The sequence below is a fragment of the Lepidothrix coronata genome, unplaced genomic scaffold (assembly GCF_001604755.1).
Source record: "Lepidothrix coronata isolate B3197 unplaced genomic scaffold, Lepidothrix_coronata-1.0 Scaffold7, whole genome shotgun sequence".
Classification (NCBI taxonomy): Eukaryota; Metazoa; Chordata; class Aves; order Passeriformes; family Pipridae; genus Lepidothrix; species Lepidothrix coronata.
Window position 1 is genome coordinate 4,809,532 of NW_016690187.1, and position 18,247 is coordinate 4,827,778.

At 40.3% G+C, this 18,247-nt stretch overlaps 1 protein-coding gene across 1 annotated transcript in view; it reads right to left on the bottom strand.

The window, feature by feature from the left end:
* The window catches only part of PARD3B (par-3 family cell polarity regulator beta), a 400,197-nt gene extending 382,573 nt beyond the window's left edge, over positions 1 to 17,624 (bottom strand). Inside the window, exon 1 of the mRNA XM_017837617.1 lies at positions 17,477 to 17,624. Coding sequence (XP_017693106.1) covers positions 17,477 to 17,596 — 120 coding nt within the window. The 5' untranslated portion in view covers positions 17,597 to 17,624. The remainder of the gene's footprint in view (positions 1 to 17,476) is intronic.
* Between the last annotated feature and the right edge of the window lie 623 nt (positions 17,625 to 18,247).

Sequence of the window (18,247 nt, forward strand, 5' to 3'; positions counted from 1 at the left end):
CCCTGAGAAATTAATGAGACGAGGTATTACTATAACTACCAGTCAAAACACAACAGCGAGGGACTGATAATCACTTCTTTCTGTCATCTTCCCCTATTCCCTTCACATCACTATACATCAAACTTCATTTTGGATGTATGAAACTCATTCTTCTCCCATTCTTACACTTATGCAGTTAACACATTGTGTTTTCCTTGACTAGCTATAACTGGTAAACCTTTGGTTTTATAGCAGTCACCTCGTTACAGCAAGACGGGCTTAGGCATCAGAGACCTTTCAAGGTGAAGATGTGCTACAAGCAACAAGGCACACAGGTTATACACAGTTTCATCTGATAAACATGTCCCAGATCACATTTTAAGATAAAGGCCCTGCTGTGAGATCCTGGAAGACAAAGCACAGAACATAAGCACAGTGAAAGTTCTTCAGACAGGTTATAAAGCAAAGGGAGCACGGTGCATAGGTCAATCAACGCTTGCAAAGTGTAGGTCACAGCAGAAAGGAAGGACAGTGAACCTCTTCTGTCCCTCAGAGACAGTGTTTGCAAAGAGGGACTAGAATATTTCTTGTTCTCTAGACATCTTTAAACGATTATGTTTTGAGAAATTAATAGGACTATGTACTGATAATACAAAGTCTTCATTTTTCACAAGGCCGGGAAGGTATTTATTCATCTCACTAGTGAACTCCACTGTCATCAGAAAGCAGAAAGAAGAGAGAGTTGGTTTATACTGGCAGTTGAATATGCAGGGGGGAAAATACCCATCTTCCAGGTCAGGTCTGAGGAGGAAAACAGAAAAAGCTGCCAATATCTTCCTAGCATGGAATTCTCAACAGTCAGAGCACAGATATATAAATCCAAAGTGACCCAGATTATTTTAACTAACACTCTAGCTTTGATTTGATTTGCAGCACTGGAACCCTTCAAAAATAAGAGAATTCTGATTTTATATTGAATCTGAATGAAAACCACTCTCTCAACATGGTCCACTGTCTGCATATTGTCTGAATACAATATGATGTAGAGAACACATCAGCAGAGGATCACATAAGCCAACCTTTACACTACTCTCCAACACTTAAGAAGATCATTTCAAGTGAAGAAGAAGTATGCCTGCTTTGGTTTTCCCAGGAAAGCTGGAGAGATCCAATTAGACAGAGGCCTACACGCTGCACTTGTAACAACTACCAAAAAAACTTCCTTTTTAAAGCCTCAGTTGAAACTGGAGCACACTGTATGCCAGGCACTGAATCCAAGATAGTTATACAAATGTAAGAATGCAAGTGTAAACTGATCTTCAGCTATAAACTAAAATTATCCTTTGAGTTCATCAAGTCCATTAGATTAGACTGCTTCAACAATGCAGATACACAAAAGACTCGCCCCTGTGTAAAATAAATGCAACAGTTCCAGAACAAAACATCTCTAAGTAAACCTACAACATTTTAGGCTTCAACTTCCATATCCCAAATTCTGTGTCACATATTAGCTACAATATTCAGAACAGTATTGTTATGCTAATAAGCAAACTGCTACACAGCCCCAGGCACCTAGCAAATAATTAATTAGCATTGAGTCTGGCTTTTTGTTTGATTATCTGAAGGTAATACTGGGAGGGCTAATGGACCACAGCCATGATTTCTTAAAATCCAACATAAAGTGAGCAGACAGAACTATAAAGCTACTCCTTCAAATTGCCACATGTTTTTCTCACAGAAATGGGGGGGGGGAACTTAAGAAAGTAAGAGAGGCACATGTATAAGAGTACTGTATTTCGAAAGTAAAGTTCAGGTTGAGTGAACAACGCTATTATTTTGCCAACCAAAACTGATGACACTTTGAATTCAAACCATTCAGTACAGCTACAGATAAAAAAAAGAGGCTGACTGTAAATTCACACAACTCTGTGACAAATTTGGCACTGAAGTTTACCAGATCTCGAAAAACAAATGATAAATGGCTCAGCACCTACAGCAAGGGCAGCCAGCACTTCAATCCTGCATCTACAAACCATCTAAGATTATTTTATTTACAACTGTTTGGGCCTTCCTTTGATAAAATGATTAATGCATTTGCAGCTGACACCGGACTGCTTATCAGGAGCAGCTGGGAGCTTCAAAGATGTGATTGAGTAACACCAGACTCAGAACAAAACAGAATACAAATGCCTGTAAGACAATGCAGATCAGGTATGCTGAAATCCTGTAAAACTTTAACATAAACTGACCTTCAGACAAAGCTCGAGTGAGAAAAAAACAGCAGTAAATTAGAGGAGTATATCCTTAATTCCACATAGGAAGCCATAAGATATTTTTTGGAATTTCACAGAAAACAGCAGGACTTTTCTGCTGCAGTACCATCTTACTTCCTGCATGAATCAACCACCGACTGAGGCTGGGGAGGAATTTTGCCAGAAGACTTGCAGTGTCAGTAAGATAAGCCAACACCCAGGCCACCACTCACTTCTCACACGTCCAAAGATGGTGCGTTTCAGCAATGTCACCAATTCCCACCAGTCTCAACTCTACTCAGTTCCCTCCATGCTCTCTGACACATACTAGCAGGTACAGTTCATGGCTCTCTTTAGAGAAGTATAAAGTGTGGATCTGGGGTCTCTTTCCTCACTCAGAGAAAATAATGATCTTTCACAGTACATTCAGTGACTGTGCTCCAAAAATCAAGCCATTAGGGACAATCGTAGGCCCAGGGCTACAAAGATGGTGAGACAGCCAGGGTAGTTTTAAACACCCAAAGCATTAGAAGTATTTGAAGATGTAAGAATAGTCCTTTTGAGACAGAAGTAAGTTCATTACAAGAAAAAGCAAAAAGAAAAAAAAAAAAGAAAAGGTGGGGGGGGAAGTTATAGACTTGAAATGGGATGTGCAAGGAGGGGAATAAAGGATTTTCAACCATACAAGTGTTGGAACAAGGTCTGTAGGTCTGTACTAGATGATGCTGTTCATGCTCTCACATGAAATACTAAATGAACCAACGTCCCTTCTCCCTTTACTTCTCAGTAGCAAAAACGACCGGGTCAAGAATACTCTGAAGGCACAACTAACAGCCAAGCACTGTCTCTAATTCCAGTCAGCTTCACTGGCTCTGACTATTGTTTGAAAGAAAACGAGAAGGAAGTTTAAAAAATAATAAAAATATTTACCAGGTTAATATGACACTGGGGGAATTATTATATAATCTCTCTTACATTTCATGCTATATTAATAAAACTTCAATTATCATAGTACAATGTTGATAAATTTTAGTATTTGACTTCCAAGATACAGCAAATACACCTGATGAACAGCCGAAACAACCTCTACCTCTAATCATAGTGCAGAGCCAAGTGACAGAACTGGATGAAACTCAAACAAAGCTCCTGAGAACAACTTCCACCTTCACCTGACTGAAATACAGAACATGCCAGAATTAACACATCATCAAAACTTTATGCCATATGCCTCATGAACTGGATTTTGGCCAGATAGAAAACAGAGAAGAGAATGAGATTATTTACTCTTTTCACTGAAATTTAATATCACTAGTGTGCAGAAGGGTTCTGCCTGCCTGCCCCCATCCCAAAGCACAAAAAGGACTGCTCTCCCCTGCTACTCCAAGTGTCTTCTGGAAAACAGAATCACAAGAGAGTTGGGAAGGAAGAGCTTCAGAGATTTAAAAGGAAAAAAGAAGGCAGCAAAGCAAAATCAAAGTCAGTGCAAAACATCTAACAGACAGGGAGGTCTAAGTAAGTCAAGTGAGACATTCAGTCCAAATGTGAAAAATGATACCTGAGGTACATGTTCCAGTTACTGTTTTGCAGCAACTTTCTCCAATCCAGAGCTTCTGAGAGGGCCACACGGAAACTCTCCCTACACAATTTTAATCCAGTCGGTACGACCCCACAATAAAGTTAAAATGAAAACAACAGCTGGTAAGCAAACTTGATTAAACGCTGCATTTACATATATTTTGCATCAGTCCTGAGATGTCATTATAACTTTGGTTTTCATTTGCAGCCTCGTGCCATCCATCACTGATACGGATGAGTCCAATTCATTTTTCAGTCAGCTACCTCATCCATTCTCTTTGGGCTCCAGAACTGTATTCCACATGGATTAGCTCCACATACTGTGCCATGCTCGAGCACCAACAGAAATGAGAAGTAAAATTAAACAAAGACTTATTGAAAATGCCTACAGCAAACGGGACCTAACACAGCCATTATTCGCAAGAACGCTCAAGGCTAACCAGGTTACAGGAGTGTTTTATCACAACCCACGGGCCTCAATAGGGCTGCCAGAGTAACAGTTCCCTTCTCATTAACAGAGATGATTGTATCTGTTTCCCAACTCACACACACAAAAACAGGTAGAAAGCCGGTCACTGACAAGTTCAGCCACAAGATGCTGAAGGCTTTTCAGCAAAGTAATTGGATCTACTTCCGCTACATTTTATCACTACAAGTGGTGCCTAAAAAGGAAACCAGCACATGCAATGAAGCAGTTGATTCTCAGCTAAGTAAGGACACAGCCATTGTCAGTTAATAGAACAAAATGATAACATCAGAATTTGCTGGTCTAATGGTCACAAAGTAAGTGATTTCGCCTCCTGCAGAACCTGCAACAGCTCTGGTTGCATTATTAAAGGCATCTCTTACATTATGAGCTTAGGCTCCAAAACCAAAACCAAACAAACACAAAAAAACCAAATGAAACAAACAGAACAAACCAACCAACCAAAAAACCAAATTAAACAAGAAAAACAAAACACAAACAAAACAAATCAACCTAACAAAAAAACCAAACAATCCCCTCTCCCCCCCCAAAAAAAAAAAAAAAAAAAAAAACAAACAGGGAAAAAGCCTGAAAATTCGTCAAGTGAGCTTTAGCAAGATTACAACAATATTAAACAGTTTGATCATTAAACTGTAGCTTGTATATTTCTATGGGAACTCACATACTTATCTAAAACATCCTAACAATATATGACTCAAACTCACAGTCTAAAAATTAAATCTAGCTTTATTCCCAAAAAGAAACTCCATCTCAGAAAGCCTCCTGTATAAAACTTTTTCTCCCCAAACTGCAGAACATTTTTTCACTAATGAAAGCCAGTAGTACGAAAGTTATCACGCACAAGATGTTTCTCAACTGAAGCAACACCACTTTGCAGAATGTTAATAGTCTGCTACAACCCCTTTCAAAACTACCACTGTCTGCAACACGGTACATGGAGCTACGACCAGCACTGTCTGGTCTGCTTATAACATCCTGGGTTTTCCTACACCATCGAGTTGGGTGGGGTTTTTTCTACCCTAAAATCCCAACTGATAAGCCAAACAGTTAATCTCTAAACGCACAATGCATAAAAGGGATCATTTCAAACCAGACAAATGAAAGACACTTATAATCACCACAGCATTCACATCTGAATGACAGTTAAACATAAAGACACATCAAGCATTCAGCCATCTGCAAAGAAGCTGGTTGTTTGTATTTTTTCATATTGTTTATTCTCAAACTCTTACGGCAAGAGTCAGAGGTTGACCAAGACTTCCATTTAGTGAGACGCTCGTTTCGTATCTACAGCCATTAATGAACTGCACTAAGAACAATAAGCCAGACTCCTCCACTTTCATTGCATTCAAAAAGACAGTTGTGTCACACCAAGACAATGTGTGCATACTGCCAGATGTATTTTACATTTGGAACATCTGAAGTTACCAAAAAAAAAAAAATCTAACTAGTGTTGTCCTAACATCTGTGAATATGGCTCATTTAATGAAATTATAGCAATACGTATTTTGTTCTTGCAGACAAGAAAGAATATGATACATACATGACTTCAAAACTCATATAAACACAACCAAAGTATGTATCCAGTCTCTATCCAAAGATAAATGGTAGTAAAAGTTGCTGCAGCAAAACAAGAAAACACTTCAAGTACAGCTACCAGAGACCCAGGATGACAAGAGGAGGACACAGTCTACCTTTAGCACTAAATTTTTAATAATACATGGAAGGTCTAATAAGAAAAAGCACCCCAAATGAACAAAAGCAAATCACCTACTCCTTTCAAATTCTGACTTGTGGCAATTACTCTCTCACAACACACAAAATCCAATTTAAACAGAAAATGGCCTAAGCCAACATTTTTCCTGACTCAAGGATTAAGGGGCCAACACTGGCACACTCTGATCCATCTTACTTCAAGTGTGAGGATGTGAAAAGGATAATCGTTTAGAGCAATTATGTTTTGTTGAGAGTTCTGAAAAAATAAGTGGATTGAACACAGCAGTAATCATAAGGAGGAAAACATCCCCAGAAATAATATATTTAAAATGCACAGGCCACGAGTGTTCTTTTTAAGCATTTCTGAGCTATGTTGAGTATTCAGAGCAAAAACTAATTCTTAATTTTGCTCTTCACAAAGTCAGTGGAGTGGTTTCTATGAGGGTTTTGCAGGTACAGTTAGCACCTCCCATCAGTCAGCAGCAGATTGAGAGCTATCCAAATAACTGCTCCTGAAACATTAATCCAGAAAACTTCACTAGATTTTTGAGTGCTAGTCTTGCCTCACATAGATGAGTCATCATTTACCACTGACAGGACAAACCCTAATTTTTTTTTTCCACACACATATCTACTTTTTTTCCCCCCTCAAAAAAAAATTCATCTTCCTTTTTCATTACAATCTAAACAACACCTGCATCATGACTACTATGCAAACATTGGTCTTTCTCTATGTACAACATTAAAATGTCAATAAACCTTCTCCTTTTTGTCACCCAACACAACTATTTCAGGCTTCCAGCTCTTTAGGGAGTTTTCTTCTTGTAGCTTGTAATGCCAGGAACTCCTGAAACATTTGTTCTGGATATTCATTAGAGCCAGCAGGGGAAAATTAACTGTGAATTGGCAGCAGCTCAGTTTTTCAAATGAGCCTAATTCTGTAGGAGCTGAGCATGTTTAACTGCCTTCAGTCCTTGAAATATTTCAGCAAGTCTTTCTACCACACATACAGCATGGAAAGATTCAATTCAAGGGAGTGATCTCCTCTCCAGTCTTGTATTCTTTGAGCAGACAAAGAACAGGTTGAGAGGTGCCAGAAACAGAAGATGACAGTCAAATTTTAAACATCAACTAAAAAAAAATACATATGCCATATTTGTTAAATAAGGCAACTGTGATAAACAGACTTCTGAAAAATATGCAAATAAAGTTAATTTTATATTAGTATACTGTTCTAACCTATTTTATAGAATAGGGAGGGGTAGGGGGGGCAACCCAGAGAAAGACAGACAATTTCTATAGAAATCTCAGTATAGTGAGTAACTTAAAGAAAATACAATTGAAGTCAATGAGTCAAAGCAAAGTATGCTACATTTTTTGCACACTAGAACAGACCAGACATTTCCACAAATTAATTCATACTCAGTAAGAAATAAACCAGCTTGTAAAAATAATCTAATAGATTGTTGACTTACTGTAACCAATCCTTTCATTTATTCAAAAAAATCATTATACCTTACAAAAATCACTGTTATAGCCAACAACTTTTTAAATCAGTATGAGTGGAAGAAATGTGGTTTGGAGGCAAACTGCATTTCAGAGTTCACAACATATAAATATTTGATGGATGAGATACTATATTTGCCTCATTTTTTTCCTGCAAGCTTAATAAATACTAACTTTTTTTTTCTAAAAGGAAGCCCTCTGGAGTCCTTACTCAGCAAAAAAAAAAAAAAAAAAAAAAAAACCTGTATGACTTCTGGTTTCCATACAGGCTTTTATGTAGATCAACCCACAGTTCAAATAAAAAAAATAAGATAATTAAAATAAAACTTCTTTAAAGAAATAACTTAAGCAGTGAATGGAAAACTTCAAGACTATGTATTTTAAAAGCAGAAGCTTGTTTCAGTTTAAAATAAATTGTACAGGTGAGATGCAGTACAATCATCCAATCTACTGATGAAGTACAACACAGAGGAGAGGACCAGAGGAAGTTAAGTCACTTGGTTTTGTCCTGGACAGACTGAGGGACAGTTTTCATTGCACAACTACCTCTGAAAGAGAAAATGTACAACTGATCCATTCTAAGCTTAAACTGCTGCAAAACAGCAACATCACCTTGACAAGTAGCCTTCTTTACTGCTTACCCTACTTCTGCACTGCTCTATTTCCGTCCCACGTTTGTGGTGTTTACCATCTAGGATTGATCAAAAAAATAAATTCTGAGATGAAACCACTCCATCAAAATCCTTACTGAAATAGTCATGAAAGCCATATAGAAAAAAGTTGCAGCTGGCACCAGGGGTCCATATGAAAGACGTTCTGCAACTTACCTCTAGGCAGGAACAGCAGGGTTAGATGGCACATGCAGTTCTGACAAGCTGTGGAGGAAGAACTTAGTTAAGCCGAGTTCCAGGTCACGTACTGTCTTCTTCATTCATGAAACTCATCACTTACAAAAGGTCTGTATCCAAATCAGCCTGCAGCCAACACTTCCACTAACAGCAAAGTCTTAAGAGTCTTAAATCTGCAGTCTAGTTTCACCACTGGCTTGTGCTCAGAAATAAAAGAATTGGCAAGCAGAGAATGTTAATGGAAAGCTTTCTAACACTCAAAATACTATCCACCAAATGAGTATCACAGAGAATTAAAAAAAAAAAAAGAATTACCATCATCATTTTGGACAAAGGTCAGAGGAGGCAAACTGTGTCACTAAGAACTGCATTCAACAAAAATGCCTGACCTAGAGAAATTGAAGTGAATGGTACCTACATTCAGCAGTGGTTAGACTTCTTGAAACACAGAAAAATGGAGGAATTATAGCACAAATCCCCTACATAAAATTCTAGTCTTAATCACCATTAATGACATCCAGCACTGCACAATTACAAAAAAAAAAAGAAAGAAAGAAAGGCTAGGAAAGACTACATGCCCTCGAAAGTTCTAGTTTGACAGTTTGAGGAGAAATATAAATAGGGAGCTACCTTACGATGGACATCACCAAAATCTGTGAAGACACGAGGCAGTCTGCCTGTCCCACAGGCACACCAGCCAAGAGGAAGCTGCAGAGCAGGTACAAGAACCTTTTCAAGCAGTCCCCTTCTGCAGCAGCTGCAGATCACCCCTATACTTACTGGGAGGACAGAACCCTGTAATGGCAGCTTTCAAGGAAATGTGAAAACATTGCCTCATCAGTACCTCCCGCAGGTGTGAAATGCCCAAACTAAAAGAAATAACCCTCAACTGTCAGATGGTCTGCAAGCGGGTGCTCAAGAGTTTGGATACAGAACAAATCCACCATGTACATGGGACTAACCCATCAGGATTCAAAGGTCCAAACAGAGACATGCTGGATTCCAACTTCTTTTGAACTGGAACTAGTCTTAGTTGACCTGTACATTGACATCCAAATTAAAAGACACAGAAGATGATTATATGAAGTATTTTTGTGTCCTCTGAGAAAATCTGTAACTTAGATATTCGGGTTTGCCAATGAAGAGCAACTCAACTGTTGATGGACTGATGAGAATAATATGTTCTACAACAATATGAAAGTCTTCTAAGGTTTTAGGAAAGAGAGATTAATAGAGAAACTGATTAGTCAAAGTAAAAAAATAAAGCCACACAATTTTCCAGGAATGAAGATCTCAGTTTCTTTGGATTGTATCTAATTCTCCTTTAAGCATTCCATTTTCTTATACTGATCGAGAAATTACTTCACTTTTGTAAAGTTAAATTATAGGGAGGATACATGTTATGATTCACCAGTAGCTAGTATTCTGTCACTAATCTGAAAGATATTCTGTCAGATAATGTACTGCAAAACCTTTTGGCTCCATGGAGCCTCATCTTTGAAGTCAAATCCCTAATCAGGAAAAATAAAAAAAGAGAGTCCAGTGCCAGCTGTTTGACTCTACCCATCAGACTGCATTCTGTGATTCCAAACACCAGTCACTGTTAGAGCACAATCACTCAGCTTCCCTTCATACCAGTGGTATCCTTTTCATAGGCTATAAGAAGCAGATTCATTCAAACGATCAGTAGTTTTCTTTTTCCTACATATAACAAACAATAAAGAAAAACATTGAGGTAAGAAGTCTCCCTGTGGCAACAAATGCTGCCAGTGCATTCTTATGAAACTAATGAGCAACTTGTGTAAACCTCCCAGTTCAGGAGTATTCCCAAGAGCAAATCTAGCACTGGAGTAGTGCTGTGGCACCTGCCACAACAAAGCAAAGTCATCAGTTCTGAATGGAGGTACTTACTGGTGACATAAAAATTACAGGTTTACACTGGAAAGTAAGAGATTTTGATTACATTAAAACATTACAACAGTTCACTTTAATGGAGGCGTCTATAGCACAATCATTAGGCATAAAAAGAAAAAAAACCCAAACATTTACAGAATCAAGTCTTACATATTTTCTCTTCAAATTGAGGATAACCGTCAAAAAAAGTTCTATCCAGTGCAATCAGTAAGTTCTAGTAACACAAAGTTTCCTTTACAAATAAGTTACTGAAGTAAACTTTAGGACATAATAAAGAGCTGGTGATAAGACTTACAGATCTACCAACAACATATAACCTGAGGGGAACAAAAAATGCTTATATTAATGACCATGTTACAATAAATACTGCAGTCTTTTTTTCCAGAAGTTCTTGTAACATGGTGCTTTTCTAAATTTCTCCTACGAAGCAGCTTTCTGAGTTTACCATTGTATTTGGGACACTGTGTGGCCAGTGGAATTTACAATACCATTTCTCTCAGTAAGTCGCTCACATGAGCCTGTCAATTCTGTTTAGTCAGTTCCCCGACATAAAATGGGTATATCCTTATGCATAAGCAAGATTCAAGAATGAAATATAAAAATACAAAGCAGAATCTGTTTTCAATTATACTAATTGCTCGAGACCTTTAGCATTATCATATTCATTAAGGATGAAACACGAGCATCTTAATGGGGGGCTAGAGGGAGTTTACAATAATGAAGCAATAGGTTTTCACGCCTAGGAAAGCTGCAGTTCTGACATTCGAATCATTAGGAAAGCCTAAAGAATGTTCTGCTCAACGGGGGAGGAAATCTGCTGCCTCAGTAGCAGGATGCGAGACGGCACAGAATGTTGTGCTTCAACTGGCCTATCACACTGAATGACTGAGGGGGAAAGTACAGCCACTTAACATGAAATGTTATGCCCAAATAACTTTATCTGTTAAAAACAAAAACATTCTGTTTTTCAGAAAATATCAATAGAACACAACCCTCCATGTTCAGTTACTTAAGGAAAAAAAACCCAAAACATTGTGCAGCAAGCAAAACACCCTCCTGGTTCCATCCTCTCCCAGAAATACCATTTGAGGTTTAAATTCCTTCACAAATTCCTACGTGTCTACTTGGAGTTCATCTTCAACTGGGCAAAAGCAACAGGAAGCAGTCACCACTGAGAACTCTGTACTGCTCTTTAATGGTTTCCTCCTATGACTGCTTTATTTAGTTACTACACAAAGCTTTGCTGTCTATCAAGTAATAACAACAGAATAATACTCAGAATTTGATTAATATGATCTGGGAGACAAAAACGGAAACTCAGTATTATCATATACACTGCAGTCTGACCTGCAGTATTTCCAGGATGAGTTATTCTCATTTTGCCTATTGAATTTCCATCAGTTTTATCCAGCTCTACCCTTCAACTGAGCTCCCTGGAAACACATTAACATCAGGTAACAATATTCAGCCAAAAGCCCAAGTTACTGGCAATAATCAACATCTTATAAGGGACAAAGGGATCAAAAATATTTTTTTCAGGTTACATAAGTACCTAATGTCCTCAAAGACATTTGCTATGATTAATCTGACTAAGTCCAATGGCAGTTTTTCTGTTTGGATTATAAACACCTGGGACAAAAGGAAAAGGAGACTGGAAATCTACCAAAAATCTCATTACATCAAACTAGTGGCAACAATACAACACAGGAGCAGACATTTTATGCAAAAGCAATTAAAAGGCAGACACTTTTTAACCCTCAATTTTTCTGGATCACTGTAAAAGGATTTCCAGGATCACTTTAAGAGACCCAAAGTTCTGCCAGTTGAAAGCTATTTCCAATCTCAATGAAATGTCACCACTAGTGTTTTTAAGTCAATAAACAGTTTCCTAAATCATTTGTCTCCTTCCCTTTTCTTTACTCCTCCTGCTTACATGGCCTGTCTTCCCATATATGAGTCAGTCACTCAAATTCATATGATAGTAATGGGAAAGCAGCATATCAAGTTATATTCTCATTTTTGAGTACAATACCACAGTGGACAAATGCAAAGGCTGAACGCAGAAGTGATAATCAAGCTGTTCACTGACATACAGTTTCCAAGATTCACTAACACACTGCAGCTGATTAAGCAATGCTATGAAAAATATGGGAATTAAAGTACTTGAAGACAGAGCTTAGAATTGTTTTGGTAAAACAAAGATTATGGATTACCCCGTCCCTATTAGAGCAGAAAATAAAATAAACTAAGGCAAAGTGGGACAGGGAAAAAAAAACAAACGTAGAGTCCAAGTCCAAGACAAAAGTGCAAAAGTGCTACACAGATACAACTCTATTATTCTGCCTTTATAAAGCACTAAATACTTGCAATTTGCCCAAAACAGAAAAAATGTTCATAAAAAAAGGATTCCTTTCAAGATTTTTCACATATATCTTCTGAAGAAATCTGATTTTGCAAACTTCTTTCATAAGCATAGAGTTTGGAGTCAAAATAAATTATCATTCTCCCTTTCCCCAATATATTTAGAGAAACTACAAGAACATTTAGTACTCCTGATTGCTGGCTGATTTACAACAGCAACATCTAATTCCAGAAAACTAATTGTCACATGGCTGGCAAGCAGGAACAGAAAGAAACTGAGAAAGTATTTTATTAGTAGGATTAAAAAATAATATAGGCAGCACATCTCAAACATCAGCTCTTTAAATACATCCAGTTTGGAAAAGATCAGTAATGCAACCCAAACAAACCACTTTTTTTCACTCTAATCAAAAATGCACCATTCTTGAATTAACTCACTATATTTTGCTTCCTACTCGGTCTGACTGCCAATCAAAAACACCATTACCACTCCAGAATTAACTGCTGGCATCTGTACATTCTCATGAACGGAAACACAAAACAGAAACTGTAATGTCCATAACAACTCAAGTCCCTGTGAGACAGTTCAACAATTATTTGATTGTCTCTGTTGGCATTTCCGAAGGGAGGCCCACAAAGGCTGCTGAGAGTGAGCCACTTAAAAATTTGACTGTACTTAAAGTGAGAAATCTTAAACAAGAAATTGCAGTGCTTATTGATTTTGCTACATGGCTTCCGTGTTCCACGCATTCAACTGCTGTCTATGAACAAGATTTCAGACAGCAAAGCAGTCATTTCAATTAAGCTGTCGGAGTAAGTGCTGGGTATGCAAACGAGAGTAAAGTAATACACAGGTGACAAACACCACTCCCCCATCTCTGGCTCCTCCAGAAAGATAAAAATCATATGGAACAGCAAAATATGTTATACGTTTTCCTCGGAAAAGTTTCCCTGCAGCTTAAAGAAAAGTCATTGTGGAATTGCCAGTCTCAAGCATTCTTTTCCCTGGGCATACATCACTTTCTGTACCAGGAGCATTCAAGGCCTCTGAGCAAGCAAGCAAGGATCCTCAGCTGAACCAAGGGCTGCACTACAAAGCTGGTAATTCAGATATTGCCTCCAACGTGGGGGGAGTGGCATTTCAAAGGGCAGAGGTGTGAGCACAACGGTGCACTTACCCGGAGTGCATCTACCCTCGTAGGCATTTTAAGGAATTGCTTTCAACAGGACCATGCAGATCCAGGCAACATCACAAGACAACATGGAAACCTTCAGTGCTGACCCAGAACTCTCCTTCTCATTCATGTACTCGGGAAAAACAAACAAACAAAAGGTCTCTGACAATTCACTGCAAAACTACCAACAAGGTACCTTGTCCTGCATCCAAGGCTATGCCTTATAGCTACACAGAACCGATCACACTATCAGGCACAGCAACTCAACTATTTTGCAGTATATCTGCTCTAACTCAAGCAAAGAATCCTAAATACAACTGATGACATGCAGCTGCTCCCCAAGGCACCAAAAATATCAAGTTAGGGACTGGGCTGACAATAAGGAATCATTAATCCTACCGTATCTACCTGTCAGCGGGAAGCCTTAATGCACATTGCTAAACAGCAACAACAGCAGATCCTGAGTCACAAAAAAATTCCAAACTTCATTTTACTGAAACTCAAGTTACCTTCTGAGATGACAGTCACTTCCCTTAAAAATTCTTCACAATTCTCACAAAGAAACTGATCAACAAAAAAAGTCTATTCACATCATGATGATACTGTAGTTGATCCTATAATACAAAGTTCATAATTCCAGAGTTATTGGTATCCTCCAGTGAATCAGACAAACTCTGCCCATTCAGAACTGCAACAGTATCTCTAATATCCACTAAATTCAGTAGCATCAAAAAACAATCACTGCCTGATTTTTCAATTGAAATAGGCCTAGTGTTTTGTTTCAGTTAATGAAGCAACTTTGTTAGCTGAGGCAGCTGAGCCTTCATGACCAAACCTTGCCAACACAGCCCAGTCAAGAGAGCAAATCAAACTTGCTAAGGAAACACAGCAGGCTACAATAACCAACTGCCCACAGAGTTCTCAGCTATCTACCAAAAGTCTCACAGAAATGAGAGACTTAATCATTTACTGCATCAACTTTCCTCTCATTACAAGTATAAAGAAGTGCTGAGTAGTTTAAACCAATTCAAAAATTTTCTATTTTTATACATGTAAATTCAAATATTTTACAATTGTACATGAATTAATAATCTAATCTTGTATCTTCCCCTTTGCCAGACAAGTGACTGCAGTGTAATAGCAAAACTGGACTTCCCAAAATTCAGAGCCTCTCACACACATTTTTGTGGTATTTGACTGTACCATAACTAACAAAAAGTTCCTAAAGCTTGTATCCTAGCTAACTTTTTTATTTTCCATTCTACAACTATGAAAGATATTCCTTGTATCAACTCTCCTCCCCTCTCCAAATACTTTAAGCACTTTAGCAATACCATTTTCCACTTCATTCTTTTAAAAGATTTTAACACTTGAAAAAAAACTTACAACAAGGACATTTAACATGCCAACAGAACAAGCAGCATTCTGTCACAGAAAGCATTCTAAATATTTTGAAAAGAAAAACAAATATGCAGTTATCTTTAGCACAAACCTGTTTACATGCACACCTCGCAGCAGATTTTAGCTGCTGATTACCTTGAGATAATGCCATTCTCTGTAAGATTTTATATTTTTTTAAAGAAAGCTAATTATAGGAGTCAAGAGAAGGAAAATGGCAAAACACCCAATTCATCATGTTAGATCAGACAAAAAATACTCCAAAAGGTAATAAAATTAATTGTTTGAGACATCTGTATAATCTATTTTACCAACCCCAAATTTTCCCCCAGGAAAGCAATTTAACAATGAATGATGCTTGTCAAGATAAGAAGAAATTTGTCTATTTATCTTTTTGGCCAGTTCCACTGCAAATCATGTAGGCTGGAAGCCAGCAAATCAAAGCACTGCAAGAGAACTGTTTACATTTCCAGTGAACTCGGGGGGAGAGAAGGTGCAGAAGCCAAAAAACTTTTTTTCTAGTGATTTGTATGAAAACCTACTCTGCTTTTCAGGCCCTCAGGTTGCTCCCCCACCCTGCCTCTTCATACACCCTTGTAGAAGGTCTAGCTCTGAAGCACCACTACTCAAGGTGATCAGCAATTTTTGAATGAACTGGCCTGTACGTGCTTTGTCCACCTACAATGCAGAACAGGGAACTCAAAACTTCCATAAGGAAATAAGCCAGAAAAAAAAAAGTTTCATTTGCAAAGGAAGAAATACAACAAGGTCAAAAACATGAACTCTGACCTCTGGCTCTCCAATAAAAAAAGGTTGATGATTTTGACCTCACATTGAAGGGCACGTAGGAGATGACTTCTTGATATAAAAAAAAATTCTTTAGATACTACTTAAATAGCCAATTGGTTACAAAATCACGAGAAACCAATTGAACTGTAGTACATCTTAAGTGTCCAGCATTTATCTGAACCTTTCTCACATTGTTGGAATTTCTATCCTATAATTGTTTATTGAGCCTTTCAGAACAGTCAGGGCTTCACCTAGAAAGGCAGGCACCCTTCTACTCCTTTCTAAAGAAATTTTAAAAAGTAACTAAAGACAGAGGAAAAGGCATTTGAAATACTTATACAACAGCTTTGGAGGCCACTTTCAAGCCATCATCATGAGACTAATTCCAATTTCATCAGAAGCACAAATCAAAGCTGATATCAAATTTTGAACTTCTAAATTCAACTCAGCTGAAAGTAATTCTGGTTCTGATAAAACCCCTCTCTTGAAGGGGTATTTCAGTACTCTGAACTATACTTCAGTGCAAAAGATCTCACTGACTGTTGGCTCTAACAGCACCAAGAATTCTATAAATGTCATGCAGTTATTACACACAGGCAACATTGTTAGGAAAAAGACTTTTCATACAAATTATTTGTCAAGCTCAATGTATCTTAAGGCAGCTTAAAGCATGCCACTCAAGGACTGACACGGTGACCAAACAATCTCTACTAGACCACTCTCAGCTGTTCATAATGTCTTTAACATATCGGTGGCAAGTTTTTCTCAAAATAAACCTGCAAGAACAAGACTTTACTTCCAGTTTAGCATTCAGGATATCAAAGAATTGACTGGGCCCATAAGAAACCAGCACAGGTCACAAAACAGATCCCTAAGACTTTGGCTGTACTTTTTACTCAGACGTCTTAGGAGGATGGACAATCCTGCAGGCCCTCAATTCAGGACTTGTAACTGGAATTTCTTTCACAAAGCAGTATTTGCAACACTAGGCCTTTCATCGGCATTGAACAGTACCCCATTAGCCTTCAGCACCTGCCTCTTGGAGGAAAAAAGAAAAAAGTATTTTTATGCTCAATTAGGTACAATCAAAGAAAAACTTAAGAGCTCCTTTCACGTAAGGGAAGTCACCTACCCATGCAGACAGCACCTCACTGGGCAGCTACTGCCAGAAAACACAAGCTTTAATGAAAATAACTTAACGTTACGCTTGAGTGTGTATCAAGTTTGTTAGTCAACACGCACAGCAATAACAGCCGTGGCTGTGCAGCTGGGCGGGACACGCTCCCAGCCCGCCGGCACCAGCTGGGCACACACAGTACCTGGCAGGGGCATCCCCGCTGGGGGCCGTGCCCGCGGGCCCCCGGCCCGGCAGCCCGACCGCACCCCCGGTCCCGCCGCCCCCCGCGCCAGCCCCGGGCCTTCCCCCGGCCACCCCTCACCCCGGCCCGGCTCCCCCACGGCCCGGCCGCCGCTCACCTTCTCCTGGGCCTTGCGGTAGCGCTGCAGCGCCTGCTGGGTCAGGTCCCGCACGCGGAGCTGCCCGTCCTTGCAGGGCACCACGATGCCGGTCCGCCCGAAGCACACGGTCACTTTCATCTCAGCGCGCCGCCATGCCCTCCCTGCCCGCCCGCGATCGGCGCCCGGCCCGGCCCGGCAGGTGCCGCCCCGCGGCCCCGGGGGCGGGCGGCAGGTGCTCCCGCGGGGCTGGGGCTGCGCCTCCGAGCGCGGGCAGCGCCGGCAGCGAGGCCCGGCCGCGGCCTCTCCTTCCGCCGTGCCCGCCCCGCCCCGCACGCCGCTCCGGGAGGCGCGGGCCGGGCCGGGCCGGGCGGGGCGGCCGCGGGCGGCGGCGCGGCTCGCCCGGGGCACGGAGCGCCGGGATGGGCTTAAAGGGGCCGCGGGGCAGCGCTGCGCGCCCCGCCGGGACCGCCCCGCCGGCCGGAGTGCGGTGCCTCCGCACCCCGCGCTGTGCGGAGCGGGCACCCGGGGGCTCCCCGGCGGCTGCACCCGGCGCTGCCCGCCCCGGAGTGACCGCCGTGAAAGGCTGACGCGCAGCAGCTCGGGGGCACCGCGCAGTGCGCGGGTTAATGCGGGGCAAGGAGCTGTGTGCCCGGACAGCGCTGGTTTGTACCGCGGTGAGCACAGAGCACCCCTAGGGCACAGAGCGGGCCCTGTGGCACACAAAATACACCTGGAGAGAAATAGTGCGCAGTGACCTGCAGCGTGGTGCGGTGACCACGGCCTCAGCAC